This window comes from Phyllobates terribilis, unplaced genomic scaffold (assembly GCF_046119375.1).
Source record: "Phyllobates terribilis strain yellow unplaced genomic scaffold, ASM4611937v1 Scaffold_5__5_contigs__length_657084704, whole genome shotgun sequence".
NCBI lineage: Eukaryota > Metazoa > Chordata > Amphibia > Anura > Dendrobatidae > Phyllobates > Phyllobates terribilis.
The window spans coordinates 163,226,709-163,246,258 of NW_027362765.1; the positions used below are offsets into that span (position 1 = coordinate 163,226,709).

A 19,550-nucleotide genomic window follows, 5' to 3' on the forward strand; every position below is an offset into this window, starting at 1 on the left:
CACACATGTGCGCGAGCACACACATACATGTGTGCATAGACATACAAGTGCTTCTCACTAAATTAGAATATCATCAAAAAGTTAATTTATTTCAGTTCTGCAATACAAAAAGTGAAACTCGTATATTATATAGAGTCATTACAAACTTAGTGATCTATTTCAAGTGTTTATTTCTGTTAATGTTGATGATTATGGCTTACAGCCAATGAAAACACAAAAGTCATGATCTCAGTAAATTAGAATAATTAACAAAAAACACCTGCAAAGGCTTCCGATGCATTTAAAAAGGTCCCTTAGTCTGTTTTAGTAGGCTCCACAATCATAGGGAAGACTGATGACTTGACAGATGTCCAGAAGGCAGTCATTGACACACTCCACAAGGAGAGTAAGCCACAAAAGGTCATTGCAAAGAAGCTGGCTGTTCACAGAGTGCTGTATCCAAGCATATTAATGAAAAGTTGAGTGGAAGGAAAAAGTGTGGTAGAAAAAGGTGCACAAGCAACCGGGATAACTGCAGCCTTGAAAGGATTGTTAAGAAAAGGCCATTCAAAAATTTGGGGGAGATTCACAAGGAGTGGACTGCTGCGGGAGTCATTGCTTCAAGAGCCACCACACATAGACGTATCCAGGACATGGACTACAAGTGTCGCATTCATTGTGTCAAGCTACTCATGACCAATAGACAATGCCAGAAGCGTCTTACCTGGGCCAAGGAGAAAAAGACCTGGACTAATGCTCAGTGGTCCAAGGTGTTGTTGTGTCAAATGAAAGTAAATTTTGCATTTCATTTGGAAATCAAGGTCCCAGAGCCTGGAGGAAGAGTGGAGAGGCACACAATCCAAACTGCTTGAGGTCTAGTGTGAAGTTTCCACAATCAGTGATGGTTTGGGGAGCCATGTCATCTGCTGGTGTAGGTCCACTGTGTTTTACCAAGTCCAAAGTCAGCACAGCCGTCTAAATTTAAGAGCACTTCATGCTTTCCTCTGCCGACAAGCTTTTTGGAGATTGAAATCTTATTCTCCAGCAGGACTTGGCACCTGTCCACACTGCCAAAAGTACCAATACCTGGTTTAAAAACAACAGTATCACTGTGCTTGATTGGCCTGGCCTGGCCAGGCCAGGCCAGAATCTATGGGGTATTGTCAAGAGGAAGATGAGAGACACCAGACCCAACAATGCAGACGAGCTGAAGGCTGCTATCAAAGCAACCTGGGCTTCCATAACACCTCAGCAGTGCCACAGGCTGATAGCCTCCATGCCACGCCGCATTGATGCAGTAATTCATGCAAAAGGAGCCCCGACCAAGTATTGAGTGCATTTACTGAACATACATTTCAGTAGGCCAACATTTCGGATTTTAAAAACATTTTTCAAGCTGTTGTTATAAAGTATTCTAATTTACTGAGATAATGACTTGTGTGTTTTCATTGGCTGTAAGCCATAATCATCGACATTAACAGAAATAAACACTTGAAATAGATCACTCTGTTTGTAATGACTCTATATAATATATGAGTTTCACTTTTTGTATTGAAGAACTGAAATAAATTAACTTTTTGTGATATTCTAATTTAGTGAGAAGCACTTATACATAATAATAATCTTTATTTTTATATAGTGCCAACATATTCCGCAGCGCTTTACATACATTATCATCGCTGTCCCCATTGGGGCTCACAATCTAGATTCCCTATCAGTATGTCTTTGGAGTGTGGGAGGAAAACGGAGAACCTGGAGGAAACCAACACAAACACAGGGAGAACATACAAACTCCTTGCAGATGTTGTCCTTGGTGGGATTTGAACGCAGGACCCCAGCGCTGCAAGGCTGCAGTGCTAACCACTGAGCCACCGAGCTGCTACATATATATGCACACACTATAGTGTGAAATCTATATTTTTGTATGATGAATATCCTTACATTTATCACACTGTTAAACCTTTCATTGACACTAACAATTACAATGTGCTTCTTACTATTAACCTAGTAATAAGAAATTATATTACACAAGACACCTAGATTCCCACACTGTGAGTAGTGTATACTTAGTGACTTTTTGACAGCTACAACTAGTCTTTACTTTTGTGTCTCACAGGGTGTCGCCTCGTGTGATGCTCACCTTCCTACATAGACACAAAATATTCTATATAGTTAAAAAACCTTTGATGGAGCTGGGAATAGGCCTGGCATAGGGACGGACGCTTGTAAAATTCCTATAAAAACACTCTTCTCTATGCGACACCCACTACACGACCTATAAAAGAAGTATACCTTGAAGTTTTACTTTTCTTAATTTAAAATAAGATCTCTAACAACCTACCTGGACCTAACTATTGTATCACCATGAGCAGCAGTGGGAGGAAAGCTTGGTCTTCTGCTGGATCCCACAGAGGAACTTATCATTTTGGTGGTGACCCTAAAAAAATATCAAGGCGTTTGTCCTTATCATACAATGGATGCTGCTCAGAGACATTTAGTGTACTTGGTGGAACAAAGCCAAGGAGAACAGCTCAGGATGCTTTTCATTATGTTTTTGGACCTGAGCGTGTACACAAAAGCTATAGTCTTAGAGCCGGTAGAAGTAATAATGAGTGGAAGAATGGAAGCTTATTCAGCACGAACTCTAAAGAAACCATGAAGTTTCTAAATGATCGGCTTGCATATTATTTAGAACAGGTTGCAGAACTAAAAGAAGAAAATAATCGACTGGAAAGAAAGATACAGGCATGGGATGAGAAAAATGCTCCAAAAGAGCTACCAAACTACAAAGCCTACTTCAAGACCATCGAGGAGCTTCAAAAAGAGGTAATAAAAGTCTGCAGATAGAGGTTAATGGAGGATGTTCTGTTTTCAGTCAAACTAAGCATCTGTGATGTCATATAGACCAGAGTTCCCCAACTCCAGTCCTCAAGGCCCACCAACAGGTCATGTTTTCAGGATTTCCTTACTATTGCTCAGGTGATAATTGCATTACCTGCACAGGCAATAATATCATCACCTGTGTAATAGTAAGAAAAATCCTGAAAATATGACCTGTTGGTGGACCTTGAGGACTGGAGTTGGGGAACACTGATATAGACATACCAGAAATACAGCTGCACAATTGTAGCCAGGTATATTTTTCTCTGAAATTCTCCAGCGTTTAAGAGAGAATAAACTTTAATGATCTTATGCACATATGAGGGAGAGACCTGTCAATCACCTGCAGCAGCGCTGGGAAGAGCTGGCCAGGGGCGGCACAATATTAGTCTGGTTATGGTTCCAGGCCAGATCTTTAAAGTTTATTTTTTCTGAATCGCCAGAGCACTTTCATATTGCCTGAGATTTGGGCAGCATGAATGAGATGACAGGTTCCCTTTAAAATGAAGGGTCTGTGTCCTCAAAAAAGTTGCCCATACCTCTTTGACACCACTCTGAGATTTTGACTTTAAATCTGCTGTCTTAAAGTTTAACAAAAAATCTTGTTTTAAAAAATATTTTCAAAGACACTATTAGAAATTCTGAACTAACAGTAGTTACTGGGTCCCCATTCAGGAGCTTCATCTATTAGATAGAGCAGGTAGCAGCTACAAGTAATTTCTTTGGCTCTGGAGGATCTAGGGTGTCCATGCCTTGTGCAACCCATATATTTCATGAAAATGGTGTAATGATACAGTACTCCCAGGATAAAATAGATTTCTAGTGGTCTCAGCAGACTGTCATCTGCAAAGCATAGAGAGTCACTTCTAACATAAAATGATTTTCCAAAGAGGAGAACCACTTTAGGGAACTCAGGGGTCAGTTTTTTTTAAGTTGTATCAAAATGAAAAATAATCAATCATATCATATATTAATAATTTGTATTCCATATATAATATATATTGTGTGTAATATTTGGCTTTGAGTCGTTTATCTGACATATTCAGCTTCAGTTTCTGCCATCCTTTCCAGATTTTGAATGCTACTATTGAGAATTCGCAGGCTGTTCTGCACATAGACAATGCCCGTCTTGCAGGGGATGACCTACTAAACAAGTAAGAAGCTTATATGTAAAGAAAGAAAACTATAACAAGACATCTATGTTGTCTTTAGGTATTAGATTTTATAGTGGTTGAGTGTTGGAATAGAATATCATATGGGTTAACCAACAGTGTAACACAGGGGTGAGTAATTAACTTTCTCAAGGGACCACATGCGAAACTAGGACTGTTGTGAAGGGCTGAACCAATACACTGAACTTAAAGGGGTATTCCCATCTCCAAGATCCTATCCCAATATGTAGTAGGTGTCATAATAATATTAGCAAATACCTCCAATTAGAAATGTTGTATAGTTTTTCTGATTGGCTATCACGCTTACCCCATGTGCAGGCATTGCAGTAGCTTAGGTATACATGGTTACGACCACTAACAGCTAACTAACTGTCACTATATAAGTGGTCATAATAATGGATGTCTAAGCTACTCCAATGCCCTGCACATGGGGTAAGTGACATAGCGAATTAGAAGAAATGTACTACATTTCTAATTGGAGTTATTTTCTAATATTATTAATATTATTATTATTATTAATATTACACCTATTACATAAATAATAAGCAGTAAATTGTATGGTTTTGATCAGATGCTACCGGTGAGAATAGATGTTATGATAAGTCCAATGTGCGGGGAACCGGCAAACATAAGGATAAAATCCTACAATGACCAGGAAATCTACCAACTTATCAAGTCTTCAATGTCTGATCTGTTGTTATGGTCCAGAGCACAAGTATTAACACCAAGACTGTGTACAGTTGCCAACTTGCCTATCTGCACAGGAGAAAAAAAAACACGAATGGTGGTAAATGGCGCCTTTGCGCCAGAACAGACCGGGCAGCTGGAAGGAGCAGCTAAACAGCCCCATCTGGGCTGTGTTAAGGAAAGCTATGTGTCTACGTGTGCCATGCACTGAAAGGGATAGGGAATAAGCACATTTTCATAAAACAGTACAGATGAAAGTTTGCTCCAAGCCCTTGGTCCACAGGCCAAGGATCCGATTTAGTAAAATATCCATGTCAGGTCTAATGCATACTGTGACATGCAGAAGTAGTGCTGTTGTGCTTCAGAAGCATCCAGTAACTAGAGGGTTAACACAGTAGGAGACAGGGAGTGTTTTAGCAGAGCCCTATGGGGATTGTGGGGAACTTGTTATTGGAGTCTGGCTGAAGCCGAGAAGAAAGGTGGTGTGTTATCTGGATCTGTGAGAAGGCAACTGAACAGGATTCAGATCAGGAGAGAAACTAAACACAGGTCAGATAAACTCCCTGAACTAACAGTGCAGAGTATTATCGGGCAGCAAGATAAGGACTGGAAGGAATTGTGTCACAGGGATCATCTCCCTCATCAAACCCTCCCCCTCTCCATCTCCATGCAGGATAAAGAATGGTGTGTACTAGTGAGTCCTTGTGAAGGAAAAGCCTGCTGTTTATGCATAGAAGTGTGCTGCCAAGAGATCTAATCTGTGCTGATTTCTGCTACTGAAGAGACTGAGGTTACTGTGCCTGCTTTATTAAACTGTACTGTAATGAAGATTATTGCTGTAATATCCCTGAATTGCACTGGCCGTGCTTCAGGTTAAATTCCACTGTTAAACTGTTGAAAAAGACTCTTGTCAGATGTGTCTGGTCAGCAACTGAATCTATCATGTGCTTGAGAGAAGCTGCAGCCTATGGTCGCCCTGAGTAACGGTTCCCCCAGGATTCCAAAGAATTAATGAAACCCGTCTCGCCCTATCTGAACCTAGCGGCATGCGTGTAACAATACGGTATAGAGGCGGCCCAGCTCTCCCCAGTGGCAGAGGTTGGGTTTCATCATGCATGTGTGGGCGAAATAAAAACTCTACTTGAGGCATGGATATAGTGAAACTAAGCCATACTCAACTGCTGTCACCCACATGGATCAAGCACAGGTCGCTCTGGTGGTTTGCAACAATGAAAGCAATGGTGTCACCTTTCTTCTGACACAGGTCCATTGAGGCTTGAGATTTGCTCCAGCAGTCAAGTGATTAGAACAGTACGTCATCTGCTCATCTGACATTGATGATGACATTGACTGATTTTACGTCCAAGTTTATCTAAATCCTGTGAAATAGATAAAAAGTTAAGAAACTTCCGAAATACTATTTTGAACACTATAAGGAATGCATTGTTTAAAATTGCGTGATTAAAGGTACTTGAAAACTGAATAAGTCCCTAAAAATATAGGTTTATACTACTAAACTAAGAGTTCCAATGTCCCCCAAATAAATGGATATATAAAAAATGATGGCAACAAAAATTAGACATGTGGAAAATGTAATAATTAACTGTTTTTTGTTTTATGAATATCCACTTCGTTGGCAGAAGGATTTGAAATAGGTCCAATTTTTTTTTTGTAAATTAATTTTTTTTTTTAAATAAACACAAAACTAATTTACCTAAATGTAATAATAACATAAAGTATTATTACCACGTAAAGTGACACATGTTAGATTAGTAAAATGGCTGCAATCTAATGTCCCAAATTTGTCAAATCACTAGGGGTTAGCAAGCTATTTCTGCCCATCACTTACCAATGTCTATTGGGCCTTAGAATAAGAATGCCATTTTCAGTGCTTATCAGTTGTTGTCTTTCTCATCTTTATTAGTTGAGACAGACAACCTATCATTTAAGGGGTGTTCCCATCTCCAAGATCCTATCCCAATATGTAGTAGGTATAATAATAATATTAGCAAATAGCCCCAATTAGAAATGTAGTATAGTTCTTCTGATTCTCTAGGCCGCTTACCCCATGTGAAGGGCATTGCAGTAGCTTAGGTATTCATGGTTACGACCACTCATAAAGAGACAGTTAGTTAGTTGCCAGTTGTCATAACCAAGGATACCTAAGCTACTGAAATGCCCTGCACATGGTCAAAGTGACATAGCTAAGCAGAAGAACTATACTATGTTTATAATTGCAGGTATTTGCTAATGTTATTATTATTACTACATAATAATATTATGGCGAGGATTGCACTAGTGGAAATGTCCATTGTCATTATTCTACTGTTCATTTGCGAATCTGTAGTTTAAAGATGTTGAAGATATGCTGTCACTCGGTGATCAGTAAGGGTCCAAATGTTGGGACTCCCACCAATTATGAGAATGAAAAAGATGAGTTGTGTTATCTTCACATTGCCTGTGCAGCCACATTCTAGCAACGGATGAGAGTCCGAGTGGAGAAACCCTCACAGGAGCACTGAAAGAGGACAATTCACCCAAAATGTCATGCTAAAATGGACACACGATGTAATAACGGCTGCAGAGCGAAATTACATTTTTGTATTTGTTTTGAATTTTGCCTCTCCGTTGTGAAGATATTAGCTGTCAAAGTATTTGGTAACCAATGAGTTAAGTTTAGTTAAGTCCAAGTGGGTGTTTTCACTGGGGACGTGGACTTCTTCTCCCAGTAAAAATTGAAAATGAAAAATTTAGTGAAAGGTCCTTAATAAAATCAAAAACAAATTATAATGATTAGTTATAGCATCATCTGTCATTAATAACATAGGTTGAAATAACGTGATATGATTTTTTTTCAAGATATTCCATGGAGCTCAGTTTACGGAATAATATAGAAGCAGATATTAAAGCCTTGCGGAAAGGTCTTGATGGACTGACTTTGGAAAAATTTGACCTTGAATTTCAGATTAATTTTCTCATGGAAGATTTGTCATTACTAAAGAAGAGTCATAATGAGGTACTGTGATTGAGGATGATGGACCTGTGAGTTACTATTTTTGTACTACACTATACAGCACTACATCTCACTACACAATAATGTACAATACTACACAACACTACACTATAATGTTCAATACTACACAATAATGTACAATACTAAACAATAAATGTACAATACTACACCACATTACACTATAACATACACTTTGCTACACTATATTGTACAATAGTACACAACAGTTTAATGTACAATAGTCTACCTTCCTACAACATATTGTACAATACTACACCTCCCTACAATATACCATGCAAGGCAAAACATCATTACACTATACTGTACAGTACTATACAACACAACATTGCACTGTACAATACTATGTCTCAGTACAATGTACAACACTGTACAATACTATACTACACTAGACAATACTACACTTCACAATACTACACCTCACTACACAACACTATACAATAACAATATTATATTTCACTAAACTACACTATACTGTGCAATAATACACCTCACTACACTGTACAATAACAATATTACATTTCACTAAACTACACTATACCTCACAACACTATACTACACTAGACAATACTACACTTTACAATACTACACCTCACTACACTACTCCATACAATAACAATATTACTTTTCACTAAACTACACTATACTGTACAATAATACACCTCACTTCACTACACTGTACAATACTACACCTCACTACATTATACCATACAATACTACCCCTCACTAAACTACACTACACTGTACACTACTAAACCTCACTACATTATACCATACAATACTATACCTCACTAAACTACACTACACTGTATAATACTACACCTCACTACACTGTACTGAATAATACTACACCTCACTACACTACATTGTACAGTATAATACTACACTGTACTGTACAATACTACACCTCACTACACTGTACTGTGTAATAGTACACCTCACTACACTGTACTGTATAATGCTACACCTCACTACGCTGTACTGTACAATACTACAGCTCACTACACTGCACTGTATAATACTACACCTCAATACACTATACTGTACAATACTACAGCTCACTACACTGCACTGTATAATACTACACCTCACTACACTGCACTGTATAATACTAGACCTCACTACACTACATTGTACTGTACAATACTACACCTCACTACACTATACTGCATAATACTACACCTCACTACACTGTACTGTATAATACTACACCTCACTACGTTGTACTGTACAATACTACACATCACTACACTGTACGGTATAATACATCTCACTATATTATACTGTATAATACTACACCTCACCACACTGTACTGTATAATACTACATCTCACTATATTATACTGTATAATACTACACCTCACCACACTGTACTGTATAATACTACATCTCACTATATTATACTGTATAATACTACACCTCACCACACTGTACTGTATAATACTACACCTCACTACGTTGTACTGTACAATACTACACATCACTACACTGTACGGTATAATACTACATCTCACTATATTATACTGTATAATACTACACCTCACCACACTGTACTGTATAATACTACATCTCACTATATTATACTGTATAATACTACACCTCACCACACTGTACTGTATTATACTACATCTCACTATATTATACTGTATAATACTACACCTCACCACACTGTACTGTATAATACTACATCTCACTATATTATACTGTATAATACTACACCTCACCACACTGTGCTGTATAATACTACATCTCACTATATTATACTGTATAATACTACACCTCACCACACTGTACTGTATAATACTACATCTCTCTATATTATACTGCACTGTACAGTTTCCATAGAAAAGCTGGCTTCACACAAACACCAATGTTATAAAGAGACTTTTTTATTTAGTCTTGCCCGGAGTTTGTGTGAAATAATCTTTTCTACTGAGATTGTATTTATTTGAGCCGGTATCACTCCACTGAAGTCTCAACATATTGATTGCCGTTAGGCTGATGGAACAGCCAGAATCACATGGAGGTGAGATGATGCTTTTGTATTTATCTGGTGTATTTGGTGTGAGGAATATAGATTGAAGAACATGCAGTATATGAGGATATCGGACATCTGAATGAGTCCTTACATATAAATATAAAACAAACAATAATTATCCTGCAGGGTTCAGTCAGATCAATTCCATGCTGCACAATACATTTGATGTCTTTTTATTTTTCATCTATATATTTAATAGAATTACAATTTGGTATTTCTTTAGGAAGTAAAGAGCCTTGAAACACAACTAGGCGCCAGAGTCAATGTGGAAGTTGAAGCTGCGCCGTCAGCCGACCTGAGTAAGATCTTGTTAGAAATCCGAAGGGAATATGAAAGCTTGATGGCGGAAAACATGAAGGATGTGGAGACCTGGTTCATCACTCAGGTACTGGATCCTCTGGAAGGAGCAGCTGTATGAATAGTTAGACTATTATTTCATGATTGTGGTCCCCTTATTTTTAAAGTCTATATATACTTGACATACTTTGTATTCAGCTATATTCCGACTCTCAAATATGGTGCCTACAGACTACTCTAGGCCCAAGTTCCGACCCTTTGTGGCTTTGATTTTTTATGACGATATGCAAAGGATTGTTTTCCAAAATTATAAGAAAGTCCATGAATAAATTATCAGTATAAGTGACGCAGACAGGTCTTCACCAAAAATAAACAGCAAATCTTTATTCACCTCAAGCAAGGTTTCAGCTTCTGTGACCCTCTCTGAGGCTGGCTCACAGAATCTGAGGCGTTGTACCAGTGTAATAAAGGCTCACTGCTTATTTACGGTGAAGAACTGTTTCCATCTCATATATTGCCTAGATTGGTGGACCATGGAGAGACCAGCACCATATATTTCTACATTTACCAGAGCTGGTGAGTTTTTAAGGAGAAGTTGACTAAGAGAGGATCCAGAGAGCCTAGTTGTCCATAAAATGGTTCTACAACTAGTGTGTGCCATCAAACACGGTCAAGGAAACGAATATACCATTTCAGGGGAGCACAGAAGGCTTACCAAGCCAAACATCTCAGAAGATGAAAGTTGAGGCTTCTCTGCAAAGCTGTACGCTTATCTCCAAATATGTAATTCGAGCAAAAGCAGGAACTTGACTGGCGAAAACATCAAATTATTTCTTCTACTATGCGCCTGACAGATTATTTCAGAAAATTGCCTCCTTAATTTTCCACACGGACAAACTGCTGGATATGGATACATTCATGGCATTTTTTTAACCTAAATTAATAAATTTTTTGGCCAAAAATATATATATATTTTTTTGCAAAAGGATCTTATTCAATTTTTAATCTTTTTGCTACTACAGCTTCTTCAGCTTCGGACATAGCATGCTGCAGAATGAGTTACCAATGAATCCTTCCGTAAATTAAACTGATTGAAGACCACATCAAAGTTCAGCTCATAAATTAGCTTGAAAGATGTTTCATGAGAGGAAAAATAAGGTTTACAAATTCTGTTGTCAGAACAAGTTCACTGTTAAAGGGTTTGACCTCAGTCTTTAGCCAAACATCTGCCCACACACTCAGTTATGTGTAGAGATAAAAACTCAGCTTTACTCACTCTCCCCCGATGTGTTTCCTGTGCTTCCTTGGTCTCTGTCGTTTGACTGCGGCAGTGACATGACATCGATAGTGCTGCAGCTAATCACTGAGTTCCGCAACTTCCAATGTTGATGGCATGAGTCACTGACCTCACTGATTGGCTGCAGAACTGTCGTCATTTCTGCAGCCAAACAACAGTGGTAGTGTTGGAAGCACAATTCTGGACTGGGGGAGGGTAAGTAAAGATTAGTCTGTTTTTTTTATACCTAAATGAGCCTGAGGACAGAAGCTGGATGAAAGTTAACTAGTGATGAGTGAGCATGCTCGTTACTTGAGATTTTCGGGTGTTTTCCGAGTATCTTCAGCATGCTCGGGTGTTATGTTTTAGTCGCATGATTTGCGACTGTTTGGCAGCTTTAATACATGTGAGGAATGCCTGTTTCTTATGCATTCATCACATGTATTAAAGCTGTCAAACAGTCACAAATCATGAGCACGGAGTGACGAAAACATAACACGCTGAAGATACTCGGCGAGCACCCGAGCATGCTCGCCGAAAGGGTTAACAGAACATACTCGCTTATCACTATTAACAACCCTTTAATGCATTCTAAAGTCAATGTACTGTGATCCATAGAAGCTGTAGAAATCAAATGATCACAAATTTTAAAACTTCAAAAATAGATTTAAGCAAAAGAAAGACCTACAAAGCAAATTAAAATGATTAAAGCAGGACTTCTGAAACTATTTTTTTAATGGGGCCTAATCGAAAAGATCAGGGTGAAGTCTGAACATGACCATATGTACTGAAAGTTCATATTAAAATTACCAATATTTCTGGCTTTTCCTTTTTTCTCCTGAATCCAATATAACATGATAATACATACAGAATGTGAGTCATGTAGATAGACTAGAGATTGCTGCAGACACGAAGGACTGTGCAAAACTATGTCACCTCCCCAGCCGGACCACCTCAACATCTAACTGGCTGTGATTAGATGTCTCCATACTAAAACAAACACCAGATAGTGCAGATAAAGGCATCGGGAAAAGTACCTGACTGTGCAGATTTACTTACCATGCCCACAGCCCTGAAAGTATCTCACATGCCACATGTGCCACCCCTGGAATAAACGGTGCAGGTGCTGAATTTTAGAGCCAGACAGGCTGTTTTTTCCGGACACCAACAATCAAGACAAAGGGGAGGCGTGGAAGTGAGTTTATCAACATAAGCAGACCACATGTCTGGCAGTGGACCTCCAAAAAACCACATGTGATCTTATTTGCATAAAGAATAAAGCTTAGTTTTTTCCATCACTGGTAATTTCAATGCAGGTTTTATATCACTTGTCTTTAGATGTACTACCCAACACTAGTATTAGCTTTTTAGGAAGAAATCTAATAGAATCTCTTTAAGAAGGAATTTGTGCTGGATTTTTAAAATTTAAACTGAGTAACCAACCAAATTGGTCCACTGATTGTAGAACTTTTTTGTTTTTCTTCTGTGCCCCTCTGTTCCAAAGTTACACCCCCAGTAATAAGGGTGCAAATGTTCCCTTCAACCTACTGGGCGTATGCCACAGATCTTCTCTGTGGGCCTTTGCTTTTTCTCGTCTGATGCTGCTGGCCAATCAAAACATAGCCGCACCCACAGAGGAGTTCAATGGTATATGCCCAGTTGGCCGAAGGGGATTTTTTAAAATCTTTTTACCAGGCGACATCATTTTGGAACAAAGAGGCAAAAAATAAAATTAAAAACTGTTCCGGAATTAGTAGAGCAGAGCCCAGTGGAGGAGGTATTCAATTTAAATTATAAAAAAATCTTGTGAAAGGTACTTTTTAAGAATAGATGGTTGTGTTTTATAATCAGAAGATAAGCAATTAGATTGCAAAATTCTAAGTGCAAGGTATGAGGATTTCACTCTTTGGTAGTCGCCGGGTCCACACAGGCAGGAAGCTTCTTGGTGCAAACAGGAAGGTTTATTAGACTTCAGAAACTTTCTCATAATGGAAAACAAAGGATCTTTCCTCCGGCATAAAGGTGAAACAAAAACACACAGAAAATAAACAGGCCATATGATAACATGAGCTCACCCATTCAGACAAATGTCCAGCTCTTAGTCCCTGGCAGAGACACAACACTAGAAGTCTTTCCACCTCCACTCCCAGACCAAGACTGAAGCAGCTGAGCTTACTTAAATAGTCCATTCAACTCCTGGGTTGGTGATATGGGAGCAGCCAGTTCCACCAATCTCTTCTGACTGCTCCTAAAAACCTGGAGCCATACTGCCCTATTAAAAACCACCACAGTGACACATATCTCCCATCAAGGACCTGTCCAGCTGCAACCTTTCAAAAGTTACAGAGACTTGTTAAGTATATGGATCTAAAGCTGGGATAGGGAAGTTAAATGTCATGTTTTATATTTTCCTTTAAATGCATAGAGTGAAGAATTGAACCAACAAATGATTTCCGGGACCGAGCTGCTGCAGACGGTGAAAACTGAAGTCATTGATCTACGGCACACAATACAGACATTAGAGATCGATCTTCATGCTGACATGAGCAAAGTATGTGCTTACACTGTAAGATGAGGTAGAACAATGAGTCTGTGAACTTTTGGTATTGACATGAAGTATGTTAAACAATTAGTACAGTAGTCCAGAAAACTTGGTGGAGATCAGCACCCCATAAGTTCTAAAATCATAGTTATAACAAAGCTATGAGTAAAGAACAAATAGGTCAGAAACATGTAAGTCAAGAGATGCCGCTTTGCCACTGATGGCCTAATTTGATTTTTTTTAGACCTTAATAAAAATGTTTTTGAAGTTTTCCAGTACCGGTCTCCTTCAACTTTCTGGACTACTGTTGCTACATGAAATTCCCAGCAGAAGTGAGCTAACCTAATTCTGTATTTGGCTTTACAGCGCCATGCTACAGTATTGTTAACAATCATGAACTCAATCCTTGTCTATATGCTATGAGATCATATGGTTGCCCAACGGGCAAGAACAGAGCACTTTCATTTCACTTGCCTCCATGTACTATTACATTTCCCATGCAGAAGTTGCTTTTTTCTCTTCTTTTGGAATAATCAGCTAATTGATCTGATCTTATCTAAAAAGGGTTGGCTATGGTGAGACAGCTTCTGTTAAATTTTTTAAGATATTTAGTCTTAGGCTATGTTCCCACGATGAGCTTTTGGTGCGTTTTTGACGCTGTGTATTTCTGGTGCATCAAAACCACAGCATCTTACAGGCCCAGCAAAGTGGATAGGATTTAGAGAAATCTCATGCCTGCTGTGCTTTTATTTTTACTCAGCGTAAAAAAAAACATGTTAGTTTCTCTTGCGGGTACGCTGAATTTTCTGTGCGCATTTTCCCCATAGACTTGAATTAGATGCAGAAAATCAGCAAGTAAAAAAGCATGTGGGTCTTTAGTGAGCTTCTGCACCGGGAGCGCATTGAAAATGCATGTTATCCGTACCTAAGTATATCAATAAAGTTTTGTCAAAGCCAAATACCAGGAAGTGCGAAAAACAAAGCAGCTTTATTTAAAGCATGACACACCAAAATAAGAACAAAAAAAATGCAGTGTAAAAAACGCGCTAGAAACGCATGTTAAAAAACGCATACAAAAACGCAATGAAAAACTGCAAGTAACCAAATCTATATAATAGTTGCAGAAATTCTGCTGTGTCAAAAAATCACCAAAAGCTCATTGTGGGAATGTAGCCTAAAGAGTGTCTGTTGTCGCCAGTTTTTGCTGCACCATATGAGAGCAGCATAATGGAAGGACAGACACCTTGATTCCAGCGATGTATCACTTACTTTACTGGGAACTATAGTTTTGATGAAAAACTTTTATCCGCTGGGCAATAAAAATGAAAAAAGCATATACAGAATGGGAGGAATAGAGCTAAGCAACAGTACATGTGAAAAAGACTTAGGTATACTAATAGATCATAGACTGAACATGAGTCAACAGTGTGATGCAGCAGCAAAAAAGGCAAATACAATTCTGGGATGTATTAACAGAAGCATACAGTCTAGATCACGTGAAGTCATTATCGGTCTTTACTCCTCTTTGGTCAGACCTCATCTGGAATACTGTGTACAGTTTTGGGCACCACATTTTAAAAAAGACATAGACAAACTGGAGCAAGTTCAGAGAAGAGCGACCAGAATGGTGACTGGTCTGCAAACCATGTCCTGTGAGGAACGGTTGCAGGATTTGGGAATGTTTAGCTTGCAAAAAAGAAGACTGAGAGGAGACTTAATAGCTGTCTACAAATATGTCAAGGGCTGTCACATTGTAGAAGGATCATCTTTATTCTCATTTGCACAAGGAAAGACTAGAAGCAATGGGATGAAACTAAATGGGAGGAGACACAGATTAGATATTAGAAAAAACTTTTTGACAGTTAGGGTGATTAATGAGTGGAACAGGCTGCCACGAGAGGTGGTGAGTTCCCCTTCAATGGACGTCTTCAAACAGAGGCTGGACAGACATCTGTCTGAGATGATCTAGTGAATCCTGCTTTGAGCAGGGGGTTGGACCAGATGACCCAGGAGGTCCCTTCCAACTCTACCATTCTATGATTCTATAATTCTATGATTCTATGATTCTAGATCTACCAGTTCTCTCTGAATGCTGAGCTTTGTGTAACCCCGCCCACACCACTGTGCATAGGCAGGAAGCTGCCAATCAGTGATGGGGACAGGGCTTGACTACCTGTCAGCAGGGTTATGGTTATTAGTCCTGTAATGATAATCTCCTGCAGATAAAACAGTGATTTTATAAAAACGACACTAAGCAGCCCAATAAGTGACACATTTATGGAATCAGGGTATCTGCTATAATAATAAATAATAATAATAATCTGCCCTTACATCACGCTGCTCTCAGATTAGGTAGAAAACACCTAATTACAGATTTCCTTTAAAGCTTAAGCCTAAGATTAGAAAAGGGGTCTGCTTTATTCCACTAGAAACAGCATCACTGTAGTCCATAGGCTGTGTCTGGCATTGCAGCAGCATTGATGGCACCGCCATTGTTAGTTGAGTGTGGAAATCTTCTCATTCAATAGAATGCTTCGAAGCCAAAAAAGTCAAAGTCAATGTAACTCTTTTTCTGTGCAAAAAGTGGTGTCGACGACATGGGCGAATATTTTGATCACCACTCATTTGTTTAGTAAGAATTATAACCTGCAAATCACTATTTGCTTTGTCGTGACCTGTTGCAGAAATTGGCTTTGGAAGACTCTTTAGTCGAAACAGAAGATGATTACGGGACTCAGCTAGCTTACATACAAGATTTGGTTAACAATGTGGAAGCTGAATTTTCCAGGCTACGATACGACCTGGAGCGTCAACAACACGAGTATAAGATTCTGATGGGTGTAAGGACGCGCCTGGAGATGGAAATCGCTACATATAGACGTCTCCTGCAAGAAGAAGACATGTATGTAGGAAGAAATAGCTACTGTGTCTTTAAAATAGACTGATGGGACAAGATTATCAGTTTCTTTTTAAAGTCCATGCGTATGGTTAGATTATGAGTTTAAAATACATTTGTAGTACTGACTATGTATTAGCCTAAATCTTAGGAAATAAAGCCAGTTACATTTTTCCTCTTTTCCTCATTACAGAATTCCACTGGCTGAATCTACAAAAACAAAAGGCAAGTAAAAATTCCTAGCCCAAATGTTAACGGGACCCATCTAACTGATTCAGGCATGAAAAATAGAAATGATTAATTTTTCCAGAGTGTAGTACGGTTTTAAACCTGTAGTAGTCATTGTTCTAAAAATTAATCACGTTTGACAAAAATTGAGCTGGCATGTAACATGTACATAATAATTTTCATGAAAGGTGGGAGAATTGGAGGCTGGGAACATATTAATCAGCCAAAAAAGCTTGAACACACCCCATTAACGGATGCAACTGCAAATATGGATGTATATGCAGAAGAGGGAGAAGGTTCAGGTCTTTCAATCTCAATGGTACAAACAGAACGGTGACCATGTTATCAATATGCTTGGATAGACATTATGCTATATGTATTACTAGAATTAGGACTTCTGGATTTTCTAGATTTTCCAGCTGCTTGACCAGAAGCAGTGGTAAAGGGCTTACACACAATAGAGATCGCTCAAGTAGAAGAGATAGAGGATACCATTCTTTTATAACTTTTATAAACCTGTACTGAACTCTCCAAAAGTTATTAAAAATGTAGGAGAAAAATACACCAGAACATTCTTGCCAACCAGTCCTGCATCTTAATGAGGGGCCCATTTCATCTCAGCTACGAGGGCACCCCTACATCTATAAGTTATGCAGAGGTAGTATATAAACCCTGCATCTGGAGTTGGGGGTTGGCGAGATTCTTCAGCCATATTAGAAGAGATCACTGTTATAAATGGCACATGGTCAGTGGGGGCCCTGTTGCAGATTTTGCATTTGTACCCAGGAGCTCCCAGTTGTACCTCTATATGGGGACTTCACTCTTCTGTGTATGTTACTGGTATTTTGAGTGTTTCTGTTCTCAAATGATTAATGTATTTCTGCTCTTTCTCCATTTAGTTTCACATAGAAGTTTGAAGATTGTTTCAATCATAGAGGAATTTGAAGACGGGAAATTTGTGTCAAAACAAGAACAGATACACCATCTTTAATGGAAAGTGACTGTTAAATGTACAGAAGTGTTATCACATACTGCAACATATTGCATAATAAATATAAACTGGTAAAAAAATACAGACTAAAAACACTGGTAAAAATACAAAATTAGCAAAAAATTTAAATTTTTAAAGAGGTTGTCCACTACTTTAACATAGTGGTCATCAATGTTAAAGTAGTGGACAACCTCTTTAAATGATCCACTCTCTAGATGAACTATTATAACTCTAATTCAATGGTGATATTCCCAGTGAATAATTAGGTGAAAAGTATAAGATGTATGTATGGGAATATCACACTTAGAAGAGAGAACATCACAGATGTTGATGCCAGAGGGTGTTCAACTACAGTTTGTGCAGTGTCATTGGGTCCACATTTTGAATTAGCTGTTTACCATACATATGAGGCAGCATTTTAGGAAAGGTGCATAAAGGGGCCGTAGTTTTTGTGTGATTTTTGTACCCACATCCTATATTTATATGTTATCTGCATGACAGCGTGGCAAATCAGGGATGTTCATGGGCGGAGCCGATTTTTTGGTGCAAACAAGCCGGAACTCCGAACACGAACCCGAATTTGAAATGCTGAACAAATTTACTCAACACTAGTCAAAATGAGGTTTGAGTGGCCTAACGAAGGAAGACATAACGTCTGCGTGACAGCGTGGCAAATCAGGAATGTTCACGGGCGGAGTCGATTTTCTGGCGCGAACAAGCCGGAACTCCGAACACGAACCCGAATTTGAAATGCCGAACAAATTCGCTCAACACTAATCTTGACCACCAAGTTTTTGAATTGGCCTGCTCTGTCATGGTCGAACTACACTCAGACACGACCTACCTTGAAGTCTTATTTACTTATATGAAATCTCCACATTTTCCACAACATCACTTTTACACAACATTGATATCTCTGTTATCTCTCTTTCATATATCCAGTATAAATTATTAATTTATGTAAATATTTTTGTATATTAAAAAATTCTGTAATTGAATTATTGTGAATTCATGTGTACAGTACAAATCTAATAAAATAAATGTAATATGAAACCTCAGCAAAACCTCCTCAAATGATCTTTGAAAGTACCATTTCCCATAAAGATCTATTTGCAATCATAATAAAACCTATATAAAATGATCCCACTTCTCATTCTGAGTGGTGAATATCCTATGTGCGCAGGATTTTTGTTGAGACCCTCCTTAGCTACCTTGTCACATAAAGTGAAAAGATTTGTGGAACAGGAAGGCTGAATAGAGGACAGAAGAAAGTAAGATGAGGGAGCTTTGTATCTCTTATCTTTCATCCCGCTCGTGTGGCGACGCCACAGAGGTACTGCATCTCACCCAGAGGTGTGGTACCCCACTCTCAGGTAAGGAGGGAGTACTACCCGGAATCCACCCACCTGCATCCAACACTACACCATTACAGACCAGCAGGAGGGGCAAGATGCACGAATCCACTGCTGAGCCCTGTCCCTGGTTGGAAGGGGGGGAACCAAGAGAGGGGGAACCATGTAGCGGGTGTGGGTG

At 38.8% G+C, this 19,550-nt stretch overlaps 1 protein-coding gene across 1 annotated transcript; it reads left to right on the forward strand.

Annotated features, from left to right (window-relative positions):
• The first annotated feature begins 2,343 nt into the window (after positions 1-2,343).
• Positions 2,344-18,017, forward strand: LOC141272515 (keratin, type I cytoskeletal 19-like). Its single transcript, XM_073683322.1, has 8 exons — positions 2,344-2,805; positions 3,931-4,013; positions 7,578-7,734; positions 10,011-10,172; positions 13,786-13,911; positions 16,587-16,804; positions 16,992-17,023; positions 17,926-18,017. The coding sequence occupies exons 1-8, from the start codon at positions 2,344-2,346 to the stop codon at positions 18,015-18,017; spliced, it is 1,332 nt and encodes a 443-aa protein (XP_073539423.1).
• Positions 18,018-19,550: the final 1,533 nt, after the last annotated feature.